Source organism: Liolophura sinensis, chromosome 11 (assembly GCF_032854445.1).
Source record: "Liolophura sinensis isolate JHLJ2023 chromosome 11, CUHK_Ljap_v2, whole genome shotgun sequence".
Classification (NCBI taxonomy): Eukaryota; Metazoa; Mollusca; class Polyplacophora; order Chitonida; family Chitonidae; genus Liolophura; species Liolophura sinensis.
Genome location: NC_088305.1, coordinates 21,582,933 through 21,597,323, shown reverse-complemented (window position 1 = coordinate 21,597,323; position 14,391 = coordinate 21,582,933). Strand labels below are relative to the sequence as shown.

Sequence of the window (14,391 nt, the reverse complement as noted above, 5' to 3'; positions counted from 1 at the left end):
AGTTCCATTACTGGATAAACCTGTTGAATGTGAATTGGATGTTCGCAGAGAGATAAATTCGTTTTCAGCTGATGTCTTCACCTCCTCGTTGACTTCAATGTCAGAAGTAAACCCGCACTAAAATCAATTTTGTGGTCCAAAATATGGATAAGATAATCATATATATATGATATATATTGTGGAAGATAAAAAATCGCTGAATTAAAACTTGCTTACTTTTATATCATTAGTGAAAAGACAAAATTGTGAAAGTATCAAGGCTCTTTTTAAATGCATGCTTTTTCTTCTCACCACTTTTCACAATTTAAAAAGATTTATTGTCCTAATTAAAAGAAAAAATGAATGGTTCCGAAAAAGTTTTGAGAACTTTGACATTAATTCTTTTACTTATATGTTCTTAAACCTAGAAAACCATTCCCAAAAGTGACAGGGCTGTTTTATTATGTAACTACACGTGTAAAATTTCAGAGCATGACATATGTTAGAAGTCAAGCAAGAAGTGAAAATATTTCACCTCTCGATGTCTCAAAGACATTGAGAACAAAAGGGAGGAAATGGAGTGAGTAAAATGTCTGGAGGAGCCTCATGTGTGACAAATTTGTCTTTTAATTTGTTTCCATGATTTGTTTCTATGAAGGTGTACAAAGTGATGCTTTATCTTGACAGTTCTGAGCAAACTCTCCTGAAATGTGTTTAATAACCCTCCTTCACAGCACCCCGGTAAGGGGATTAAAGCTGTTGTATTTGCAAACACGTAGGTCTGCATTTATTTGATTTACATATATTTATTTAATTGGTCTTTTACATCATACTCATGAATATTTCACTTATACGACGATAGCCAGCATTGTGGTGGGAGGAAACCAGACAGAGCCCAGGGGAAATCCACAACCATCCACAGGTTGCTGCCAGACCTTTCCACTTACAGCTGGACAGGAAGCCACCTTGAGCTAGACATGAACTCACACTGACGTATTGATGAAAGGCTCCCGGGTCATTGCACAATGATCTTGGCCATGATGGTCCCCAGTCTACATGTATACAAGGTCTATAATATTGTCCTGGCAGAGGTCTGAATTTGCACAAGTTTACAGTTCATATGCAAATGTTAAAAGAAGGTGATAAGAGCATACTCATCACTTACAGGAGGCAGTAAACATATACTGCAGGTAGTCTCCCCAGTGTTAGTTGCCCATTTCGGTGGGAACCAAGAAAACAAGACTGCCATTTTTTCTCAACTGTTTAGATGTTTTGCTAAATGTCAGGTAGGCCTACATGTATAAATAATTTGAATTTGTTATGATCTTTAAAAGTGAAAGGAAAGATTTTTTCGCTCATTAGATGGCCATCAGTTTGTGTGAGGAGGAAATATGAGTGCCCTTAGTAAACCACTGGCAGAGCACCGGTGACCTTCTCATGGAAGGCCGGAGAGCTGCACTACCCTTTAGTGTTTGTTTGTTTATTTGATTGTTGTTTAAATCTTCTTTAATAATTTTTTAATTACAGGATACTAGTCAGTTTTATGGGTGAAGGAAACCAGTGCCCTTTGTAAACAACCAACCTGTGCTAAGTTACAAGTTTTCCCACATGTGAATGCCATATTGATGGAAAACAAGCCATTTTCAACTATCCGAAAACTAAAAGGGGGAGCCATATGAAATGCGACAACCTGCACACACATACACGTCTGTATTTCCAGTATGCCATCAGATGTCTTGTCAGAGAACATGTTCCTCAGGGTAAACTCCTTGAAGCTGCCACAACTCACAACGGGCACATACAATATGTTACCTGACATATTAAACTGCATGGTGACTGTTTTGAGGCTTGTAAAACTACACAATATATATAAACATAGACGTATACACTGGTAAAATGTTAAATATGGGTACTTGAAAAAGCACGTAAACAATCAACCAACTGAAACACTTTTCTAATTGGTAAAATATAAAAATTTATTGATTCTATACTTTCAAGTGATCACAACTTACCATTTTGGTTTACTTGGTTAACATTAGTTGCTCAGAAGATAAAAGTTCTCATTCATATACATAATAGTTAATGTCACATTCAAGCCATTCACAGAAATTGTCACGATAAGTCAGTCATTACAAATGCTGTACTTAAACATGCAATAAACATTTGATAAAAATTTCCAAAATCTGAATATTAGTTTTCACATCAAGTCATTCCTCAAGACAATCTATCAAGTCAGTCCATCACTCATAATCAGTTACTCTTTGAAGATGAATTAAATATGAGTACATGTAACAATACTACAACTAATAATTAATAATAATAATAGTAACAGGAGAAATAATCAAGACCTGTGAAACAGTTACTTACCATACTGATTTCCAATACTGGAAATCAGAATCAGTTTCATGCAAGACAAGACAAGATGTACTTTAGTACAGAACACACAACTTATTTGACACAATTTTGCACTTTTCAAACAACAGCAATATCATGCCATCATAAGATGGTGAATGAACCTACACTCAACAGACGTCATCACATACATTATACGCATGATAGGCTTAAAACAGTGTTTGATTTGTTTGCAAGACAGCAGAAGGTGTGGTATTATACCGCCCACACACTCTGATGTGCTATAAATGTAACAAGATGTGGTATATCAACAAATCTAAGAAAGCTCATCACATTGCTTTGCATGTATAAACCAGACAGGTCAGCTTGGCAGAGGTATGACCCCAGTTCCAGAATTCGAGGTATTGATTCTGCCACAAGTTATTAAGCCTATAATACAGCTGCGACCTGGCTTATAATGCACCAGTTACCAAGCTTATTTACTGCAGGAGAATCCTATTGCTTACATTATGCTACAACAATTACCTAAATTTAGTGTTTTATTTATTTATTTGATTGGAGTTTTAAGCTGTACCGTTATTCAAGAAAATTTCACTTATTCTTGCCAGTGGTACAGTGGGAAGAACCCAGAGGGAGACCCACAACCATCCACACATTGCCAGCAGACCTACCACATGCAACCAGAGAGGAAACATGTCACATGTTTTAGTTCAATTTAGATGTACCATAATACATGTAGTTACACGTCCCCTCATCCACTATAAGGTCATACTGGCACATTTCCTGAGCGTCTTATTAGTTTGTTTCTTAAACATTGAGAAGCCTTTCATGTTATCAGCTGTAATTTTGGAGATGAATCAGACGGCTTGGTGAAAACTTCTCCCGACATAGTGGACATTCTGTCTGAAAACAAAAGGACTACCAAACTCTTAAACAGATCATTTTATTTATCAAATGTGCCTAAACGATTACCCTATTATCTTAATTTTGTGCCTAACTGTTTTATCATACTAGTGGCACTTGTCTTAATAATGTACCTGAAGTGTTAAAGCACTTATCTTACTGATGGAAAATCAAAAAAAACATTCCCGTATAAATCTACTTACTGCATCCAAATGAAAGCTTAATTCCCTTTCAAATGACAAACTGTTGAAAAATCTGAGCATAGTGTACAAATACTTCCAATTCTTACATGTTTTAAATGTCTCAGTCTATCTTTTGAGTATTTCTGAAACTCAACCATCATTCCCATCCACGTTAAATTTATTTCTAAATATTTGAGGGCTCACCTTGGTTTGACACCACTCATGGATGCACTGCCAACAGAACAGATGACCACAAGGAGTAGCTGTGGCATCCTTTCTTCCCTCCAAACACAGAGAGCACTTCTTCCAGTTCGGTACATATTCAGACTCTTGTCTTCTGTACATAACCAAGAGAAATATAATGCAGAGAAATGGCACCAGTGATGCATTAAAGGATTTGCTTGTCAGATATTCCATCTGGAAACCTTCTCTTTCCAAGTCATTTCAGAAATGAAATCACATGAAATCAGCCTCTGCATCTGTCATAACGTATAATTAAAGTGAGCATGAAGTTTGGCACTATATATACACAGAAAAAATGATACACGATACAGTTGTCACAGAAAAATATGTTAAAAAATGTTATAAAGTTTTGAAAGCCGAGAAGATGGAAGTTCAGCGTTGGGCATACGGCACTGACGGACAGTTCACTCCAAGTAGCCATATTGTAAAAGCCCTTATGAACTTAAGAGGCCAATCACAAGCGCTGAAAGCGTCAAGAAACCTATCGAGTGTCAATGTGGTTTCTTATTTTGAATAGACACATACCGATGCAAAAAACTGAATTTTGCTGCTAGTCTCTGTTAAACTGCTGCATTTTGGACCACATATTTATGAGCAGGAAATTGAGAACGGCTGCCAGTGTCACAATGCGTACATGTTGGGCAGGATACTGCAGTAACTTGTCCTGGTGAGCTGGCCAGAAAACTGCCTTGGGAGAGCCATTGCTTGAAAAAAAATATTGTGACTTTGCATGTTTTTTCCTTAGCAAAGTCAGTTTTATTCTGAAAATATCTAACCAAAATCTGAATGAAAGAGTCTGTCATCAATCAGAAAGAAGGTCCTGCTATGTTCAGTGAACAGCCAGTCGGTACAGCCAGCTAGGTCAAATGCTTACACCCATGTGGCACGACAAATAGAACCACTAAAACACAACACTTGTGTCCACAAACATCTCCCTAATCCTCGCTAAACTAAAACAAATATCGGCCCTTTGAACACGGGAAATGAGCTGATACTTTGTGGTTGATATCAGGCCTTTTTGTTTGTCTTCTCTTTTTATGCTCCTAGGTTTTCTGACATCACTAGATACTTATAACATGGCAAAATGGCGTCACCAAATGAGCGGCTAGGTACATACGACCATTTGCTATTTATTTTGCAGAATCTCTTCAATATTTATAAAACATTTCTGGAATCCTACTTTATTAATTAATTCAGCTGTAGTGGAGGGCTTTATGTTCACTTTAACATACATATATATCATTATTTTTGATACGTCACACTCAAGAATATTTCACTTGCTTGATGCCAGTCAGTTTTACAGCTGGAGGAAAGCGGAGTACCTAGAGTAAACCTCCGACCTCTGGCAAGTTATTGATGAACTTAAATATTAGCAACACTGCCTAACAAGCTTGTTACTAAGGCAATGATGCCAACTCCTTTGAATTTGTGGCAACTTACTCTTCACAATTATCTTCACATTGTTCAAGTTTATCTCCCTTCTTCCAGCTTCCCTTCAGGTAGCGCTGTGAGAATCGAAATGCCTCTACACCTACACTACCACAGATCTGGATGAGAGAGAGCCAGCCTAGGAGACGAAAACTGGGTCGGTTTGACGAGACCATCGGCCCAGTGTGATACTGAAGCTAAAATGAAACCAAGGACGCTGCCTTAAAATGTTTGGTAATTTACTCGTTTTTAACAGCTTAAAATAAAAATTATGACTTCAAAGTGAGCTTAGCAAGGATAACTTTCTATCATGCTAATAATATTCATAATTTCAGACACATAAATGGTTGTTTGTTGTAATTTATCCACTTCCATGGTCTGTTTTAACATTTATTGATGGAATCTAACACATTTTACATCTTTAAACCATATCTGACGATCTCAATTTTTGACGAGGGAATTATTATGAAAAACTCCAAATACAACATCAAACATTCTGAACCCTGTATACTGACATAAGGCTGACACAAATTTGGCACCCTGAGCATCAGAGAATTGCCTGTTACTAAATTTGTAATTATTAATTTTAATAATCATAACTAATTGAGACTGCACCAGTTTCTTTGTTAGTTGTTTTCCCCTAGGAACAAAGCTGCTAGATTGCTAATTTTGATGTCTGAGGCATGCCTCAACTCAGGATTTTAAAAATGCATTTGGCTAAAATTTTTATTTGACGTCCAAATCAAGAATTTTTCAAATACTGTACAGAAGACAGTTTTATGGGTGGAGGAAATCGAAGAGCACTGAATAAACCAATGGCCTTTGGCAAGTTACTAATGAACTTTCCGATGTGTGACATTCAGAAATGTACAACAAATTGGCACAAAACACGTGGTCTTTAACAAATGACAGACTGCACAAATGGCCACACAATTTAGTTGCATGCTCTAGCACATCAAACCACCATGGAATCTGAGTGGGGCAAAATAAAATCCAGCCATCAATCAGATAATGAGCGTGATACAATCTGAAGTCTGGAACAAATATTGTACAAAATAACCATTTAATGTTATCAAGCTCTTTTAATTTTATTCCGTTTTACAGGTGAGCATACACTCAAAAATGGAACAGGAAAAACCTGAAAATCCCATTTTGTTCAATCTTTTTATAATTTTCCTCATTTTCAATGCTTTCTGATCATGTTAATGCATCTTCAATAGGAAAACATACTGGGATAGTCCAAATTTTCCACAAACTAGATGATCAAGTTTTATTTTATCTTTATACCCTCCTGACACTGAAAAAAGATTTATTCTACCAGTAGAACAACAATTTAAATTGGTGTGGTCTTACAAGAAGGGCAGTTTCTACTTACATACTGGACTCCAGCCAGTCTTTTGGCTATGTGATAGTATGTTCCATTCAAGTAGAAGAGAGCCAAGTGACAACGGTGAGCAATAGTGACAACGTGTTGGACAACAGGCAGACATTTCAACAAAACATCTCTTGTCGTTGCCGGCATGTCAGGGAATGCCCCGGACCGTACTTTCTTCTCAAGCCAATCAACTGTCTTTCTGAGTCCGTACCATCCACCAATGTGACAAAGTATCATGATCAGCCTTCTCTGATAGACATAAAAATAATAAAAAATACATGCATTAAAAGAATCTCATTTCATGAATGATCATGAGTTGCCATCAGGCTCTGCTTGGTTTGAACCCACCATAATACTCTATTGTGGGGGCCTCTGTGGCTCAGTTGGTTAGTACGCTAACACAGAGTAATGGCCCAGGAGACTTTCACCCATGTGGTCGCTGTGAGTTCAAGTCCAGCTCATGCTGGCTTCCTCTCTGGCTGTACATGGGAAGGTCTGGCAACAACCTGCGGATGATCATGGGTTTCCACCGGGTTCTGTCTGATTTCCTCCCACCATAACGCTGGCCGCCGTCGTATAAGTGAAATATTCTTGAATACGGCGTAAACACCAATTAAATGAATAAATCAAATAAAATACTCTGTTAAAAAAATATTATAATAAAATATTCCTGAGTACGGTGTAAAACATCAATTCCATAAATAATTCTAATAGTACCATTTTTAAACTCTTTGGTATGACCCGACCTGGGTTTGATCCCATGTTTCTCGATTATTAGGTACTAACATCGTACATTAACATTCTACTGAAGTTACCAGTTTTGAGGGCACAGCTCGTCTTGTCAGATCCACTTGTATTGTGTTCACATACTCCTCTCCCAGAGTCTGGTAACCTACAGCAAAAGTCAAAAAATGCAATTTCTTTCAGTTGATCATTCCAAGGACATCAGCTGACAAAACCACTAATATGACAGAAGAAAATACATGATGTAATGCTGAAGAAAATAACTGTAACCTTCCAGTTCCATAAAAAACCAAAACAAAAAACTGGAATGTTATCCCAAGGTAAAATTCTGCCATGGTGAAATTGTGCCATTTTCGCTATTGCATTGTTTAGATTTCATTTTAATGACAACATGAAGTTGCTTTTAAGAGCCATGATCGATGCCCAGCTGCTATGCACATAATAGTTGTGTTAGATTAAACACTGAGGTCTATTTCCGATATTGCTGAAAAGTTGGGAATTTAATTTAATTGAATTTTGCACACTACTATACCCCATGTCTTCAACCTTTCCACACGTATCATTGAGCAACTCTGAAGGCAATTTCTCCCCTTTAATCTTCTGATTATGGTGATCATTTACCTCAAAAGGATTTGCCACCTTGATCAGGGCTTCACAGAAAAAAAATGCTCACAAGATATGCTTAAACCAAAACCTGGTCAAAAAGGAAATGCATCCATTTGCTTTTCCTAAACTAAATGTAACTCTTCAATGAGTCCCGAACATTGTGTGAAGTCTGACAGCAAACTGATTGATGTCACATCACACATATATACAGAAAGTAAATTATTCCAATTTTTTGCTAGCTGTTGAGTGCTCTGCAGCATACTAAGGTCCCAGATTAAAATCTCTCAATACGTTCTGCATGGTCCCACCTAACTACAGCAGGCTCCAAAAATGTGCCATATAGGTGGAAGTCTGTGACTTCAAAGGAGGCAATTCAGTTGGGTCGTAATAGGGGAGTTTTGAGATCGAACTCCTTTCTCGCCAAAGACAAAAAAAAAGTCCTACTGTACCATGTGACTTGTCAAAAATGTTAGGCAACTTTCCGCCTGTCTCACTGTATTCAAGGGACAGAAACAAGGGAACTCTTCAGCATTCTACATTATTTGCTTACTTCAATTAGTTTACTTACTCCTAATTAGACATCCAGGTTATAGTATATGTAACTAAAAACAGTAGCCCAAAATTTCTGACAGGTCACTTGATATAGCAGAAATACTTTTACCCAAGCAATAAAATAATTCAAACTTAAAAGTTTCCTATTGTTTAAAGTGTGACAAAGCAAACAGCTTGCTTGCAATTCACCAAATGTGGCTGAATACACAAAACACAGGTACAATTCCGAACCTGCAAAAGTGGTAAGCAGGAAATAGCCCAAATCTGCCACCAAGTCCAGTTCCGATCGCCAGGACAACCAGGTATGAGCCCCTGAAACAATTATTTTCCGTGGCTAGAGGCAATCAATAATTATGTCATCATTCAGAGACCAAAACAAAAAATTCACTTATATTCAAGACAGGTTAATTCAATCGCTCACACAGACACGATGCTGGTTCAATCCCAGTCTTTGGCAGGGAATTTTAAATAAATAGTGAGGCAATAAGGCAATATAAACAGAAATGCCACATAAATGAAGCCTTTCAGGAAGTATTTCAATCAAAATTAACCATTTCCTTTTGACCTGACATATCCCTTTGTCATTTTCTCTCTTTCTTTTTTTTTTTTTCCTTGCTTTGGTGCCCAATCTGTAGTAATGCTTAATCTGATACACAGGGTTAAAAGTCAGCCCAGACCATGCCCTGATTGTACTGCTCACCAAACAGCCTCTGTGTGACCTCCGCAACTGCTGACCTCAAGTGGTTCAGGTAGAGGTCATCTTTCTGATGAGATCTGATGATCTCAGCCTGACCGGCTGATGACACTGGCATCGTTCAGACTCAATCATCTAGTGATACCAATCAATCATCTGACACAGCCTCATACTGCCATTCCCAGTCTCTGTTACACTACATCAAGTTCTGAAAAACAATGGACACAACACTGTTTACTTCTCATAATAGCAACTAACAAGACATACATGTTCCTGTATGATTCATTTTCTCATGCACATTTACATGTATCTGAACATACTGAGTAACCCAAAAACACATTTAATTTTTAAGCTTCTACATACAAACTGTACTAGTTTAAAGAGGTTAAAGACATTCCAGCAACTTTTTGAAACTACCTACTTTTTCCAGATTTTTACAAGTAAGAACATTATAAAATATTTTTATTGCATGTACTACAATATAAGTGGATATCAAAGGACTGTAATGTTCATTTCCAAAGGAAAAGAACAACAAATGTTCTGAAAAGACAGTATAAAATCTAAGGTGTGTTGCACTATGGAATGGCATGTGATATCAGTGGCATTCCATATTCCCAGGGTAGCACTGTTTGCTAGGATCTGTTGTAGTGTGGAATGACAGGTGATACCAGTGTCATTCCATGTGATATCAGTGTCATTCCATGTGATATCAGTGTCATTCCATGTGATATCAGTGTCATTCTGCATCCCTAGAGTAACAATGTTTCCTTGAAGTGTTACAGTGTGGAATGACCAATAATATCTGTGTCATTCCATGTAATGTCAGTCTCATTTCAGGTGATGTCGGTGTCACTCTATATCCCGAGAGCAGGATAGGTTCCTGGAGTGTTGTGTAGGGAGGATATGACAGGTGATATCAGTGTCATTCCATGTAACGTCAGTCTCATTTCAGGTGATGTCGGTGTCACTCCATATCCTGAGAGTAGGATGGGTTCCTGGAGTGTTGTGTAGGGGGGGAATGACAGGTGATATCAGTGTCATTCCATGTAATGTCAGTCTCATTTCAGGTGATGTCGGTGTCACTCCATATCCCGAGAGTAGGATGGGTTCCTGGAGTGTTGTGTAGGGGGGATATGACAGGTGATATCAGTGTCATTCCATGTAACGTCAGTCTCATTTCAGGTGATGTCGGTGTCACTCCATATCCTGAGAGTAAGATTGGTTCCTGGAGTGTTGTGTAGGGGGAAATGACAGGCGATATCAGTGTCATTACATATCCCTTGAGAGGATTGGTTCCTAGACGGAATGGCAGGTTATCTCATGCAGTATCACACCCTGTGATATCAGTGTCGGCAGTTTCAAAGGCTATGGGTTTGTCCTTTGTCCGCTTAACACCACTGCCACCACTAGCAAATTTTGTACTGAAATGAGGAACAATGCCAATGTCACTTCGTATTAGTAAAATATTGCTGAGTATGGCATGAAAAACCACTCATATAAACAAATAAATTTTGTAATCGTGGAACACCCACTTTGAAATCATAGTGGAAAACCTGCTATGAATTCATAGTGGAACACCCGCTTTGAAATCATCGTGGAACATCCAGGTTAAAATCATTGTGGAACACTCAGGTTGAAATCATTGTGATTAGGCAGGAAGTGGTGTCAGAAAACACAAAAAAATACACATGTAACATCTTTATCAAAAGTACACTCACATGATTCTAACATACACCTGAAACGATTTTATTGCTGAATGCTGATTAAATAGTTCTGCGTGAGGACACCAGTGGTGAAGCTAAGTCGAAATAAGCCCATGTGCATCGTGCAGTCTCCGAAGGTCAAACCAGCCTTGTGGTGGCAGTTGTGGCAGTGATGTAAAGCGAGCACAGAAAACTGTAAGGAATGTGGTCAAAGAGCCCTTTCTCACATGTTCATTATGAAACGCTGTCACTTTACCAGCTGTCAGCCACCTTAACTATAACAATTCTTAAATATCATTCGTTTTCCTATATTAAATACGCAGTCATCTAAATATATAGTAGTCATTCGTTATTCAGGTTAGCCTTAGGGCCGCAATCTCGCCTCTCGGACCAGGAACGGGTCTTGCTCGGCTCAACAGCTCCATGCGACAACGTTTGATCTGAAATAAACCGACATAGACTGGAACTGATAATGTGGCAGTTAAATGTTCTAATCCCTACGTCGTTTGACAACATATCACAATTGTGAAATACCTATTAGCCTTTCTACTGTCATCAACAACATTATCAGCAACAACGCCTGGTCGTCTGCAAATCTGGGGTCTTACAAAATTCTTAATTCTCCAGCAGTGGTGCGTATTTAAAAAGCGGACCGCGGACCAAGACGCGTTCGACATGACGGTATAAATCATCATAAAATACAGGCTCAGCATGAATAATGATGTGATTTGCGTTTTTCTCAACGCAAATACAATTTATGAAAAGGTATTTAGCAGTCTAAATTAACGACACTATCATCCCCTTTTCATTTCTGTAAATTTAGTTGAGGTTCTAAGGCCACAAAGATACCCCCGAGGCGTAATATCGATCCAAATAAATGTTTGCCTATATGTTTTAACATATAACATAAGGGTGTGCATGTGTGCGGGTAATAAAGCAACGATTTTAGTATCGTTGTAAATGTTATAGCCAACATTATAGCCTGTTCGATGAAATCTATGTTTAATTGTAGCATTTGCATAGTGTACATATCTGTATGGTGACGACGTGTTCGAAAAATCATCACCCAGTCAGTAACTCGCCAGAGGTCAGAGGTTTTATATACCGTGGTCACTCCGCTTTTCTGCACTCTTAACAATGACCACTATTGTATACGCGAAAATTTATTCAGCGTGGCGTTAAAAACAACTAAACCAGAACTGCATACAGTTACATGACTTCTAAGTTGCGACCCTTTGTCAAAAATAGAAATTTTTGCATTTTGGTTTAACATGGAGTTTGATTGATTGATTTATTTATTTATATATTTGATTGGTGTTTTGCACCGTACTCAAAAACTTTTCACTTATACGGCAACGCCCAGCATTATTGTGGGAGGAAACCGGACAGAGCCCGAAGGAAACCCGAGACCATCCGCAGGTCGGCATGATTCTCAAAGTGTCATATGCTTAGATGTGGCTATCCCATTTCCAGTTTGATAGCGTATAATGATAATTACAACAACAAAAGACGAAATTAATAAACAAAGGTAAACATTCGTGTCGTCTTACACTCAGACCCCATGTTAAATGAAATGCCGATGTTAAAAGATAGCATGCCAAAAAGATCGCCAAGAAGAAAAAAAAAGCAACAACAAAAAACAAAAATACAACCCACTATATAAGCTTGGTGTTTTATGTGGTACCGGTTCTCAAGAATATTTAACTAATGACTAACCTCATTCATTTTTCCTGATTCTGAGAGTTCCATTGATTTTACAAAGGTGTTTTGTGGTTTGTTTAGAATGCGGAATGATATTTTACTGGAAAATTTTAAGTTTCAGATATGAATGATATTTTACTGGAAAATTTTAAGTTTCAGCACCAAAAATAACATTTTGTGACATTGATTTACCTCTAAAAAATGCACTTTTGTGGGCGAAATTTTAGGTCATTTACGGTAATCACATCATTTCAAATCAAAACACCTTTTTAGATCAATATACAACTCTCACAATGAGCACAAACACTAACGAAATTTTGGGTTAAACCATAACAGAGAAACGGGAAGGTGGTCATGGGTAATGTAAAATGGAAGAAATATGATAATTGTAAGGGGGCCGAATTGAAGCACAGAGAAAAGCGCACCATATATAGATATGTACACATTTTGGTTGAGAGTGGTATAACAATTAAAAACCTAAACTGAGCATTACTGACTTGAATCAAACCATGCGGTTCCTAGCAAAGGGTAAGACAGTTCACAAAAACGAAACCACCAGTATTAAACAAATGCTCGCAAGATGTCAGTTCATGCTATAGCGAACATCCAGAATTCACAACGGCTATATAATCAAAGACTGTGACATATCACGTGTAAGTTAAGTTGCACGAAGTTGTGATGACCCCAGGGGAGCCAGTTCAGCAAACTGTTTTACATTCATCGATATCTTAATTAACTAGTAATTCTCCTTAATTTACAGCACCAAACAATCTAACAATCGACTAAACAATCACGTTAAAAACCATGTAAAAACCGTCTTATTGTACGTGATAATTTCTTTGGTATTGTTATTCAAAATAACTGTATAATTCAAAGACTTTTAGTAGGAGCACACTGAAAAGAAATACGGGTGACCGCCTTCAATTCTGCCTGTGACATGGAACGCGTAATTGGTTGCGTTGTCAATAACATCTTGTTAACAGGTGGTGAACAAGCCATCTATACTAATATTCGAAACACATTATCAATGTACCAGTGTTCCACGCTTTATGACTACGAAGTATCACATGTTTGGCAGGGTGCTGGGTCATATTGGTAGCCTATACTTGTATACTAGCTGACTGACAGATTGGCGAAACAGGCACTTGTGATACCTGACGTAACCCTCACTGTCACTTTGTCGTTGGAAGAGGCCAAAGATCACAGGTATTTGGCAGAACGAATGGGATAATTCGGAGAAAGAGAGGTTTACCCATGAACGTAACGCATCTGTCAGTGTATGCTATGACCTGTCGCTTAATCGTCGTCAGGATGAAATACTATTATTTCGACTTTTATCTGGTCATCTACGGACCAACAAATACTTATTCAGATTTGGCCTCCACAATACAAGGCTTTGCGAGGAGTGTTTTGTCGAGGACTCGCTCCCCCATCGTGGCGCGCTAGCGCGGCGTAATGACCCGGGAGCCTCGCACTAATGCGGTCGCTGTGAGTTCAAATCCAGCTCATGCTGACTCCCTGTCCGGCCGTACGTGGGAAGGTCTGTCAGCAACCTGCGGATGGTCCTGGGTTTCCCCTGGGCTGTGCCCGGTTTCCTCCCGCCATAATGCTGGCCTACGTCGTACAAGTTAAATATTCTTGAGTACGGCGTAAAACACCAATCAAGTAAATAAATAAATATATTTCGTTGCCTACGTCGCACGTACCCCGACATCTGTTGTACGGGGAATTACGGCCCATGGGCATCCGTCGTTTTAATGAAGCAACAGTGTTCCATCCGGAAGGGGAGAGCTTGGCCAGCCCTGAAGATTTCGTTTAGCTATCTACAAATGCTTATATTTTCAGATACCGTTTTATTGTATATGACCTTTTTCATTCTAGTAAACTGTTTAAAATGAATATCTCTTTCTTCTCTTTCTCTCCGCTCTC

General features: G+C 38.3%; 1 protein-coding gene across 1 annotated transcript; it reads right to left on the bottom strand.

The window, feature by feature from the left end:
* Nucleotides 1–1,944: 1,944 nt before the first annotated feature.
* Nucleotides 1,945–9,262, bottom strand: LOC135477611 (peroxisome biogenesis factor 10-like). Its single transcript, XM_064757778.1, has 7 exons — nt 9,065–9,262; nt 8,596–8,676; nt 7,278–7,354; nt 6,463–6,711; nt 5,100–5,284; nt 3,621–3,753; nt 1,945–3,234 (listed from the first exon to the last, which is right to left on the bottom strand). Exons 1-7 carry the CDS (start codon nt 9,174–9,176, stop codon nt 3,166–3,168), a joined length of 906 nt encoding a protein of 301 aa, XP_064613848.1. The 5' UTR covers nt 9,177–9,262; the 3' UTR covers nt 1,945–3,165.
* Between the last annotated feature and the right edge of the window lie 5,129 nt (nt 9,263–14,391).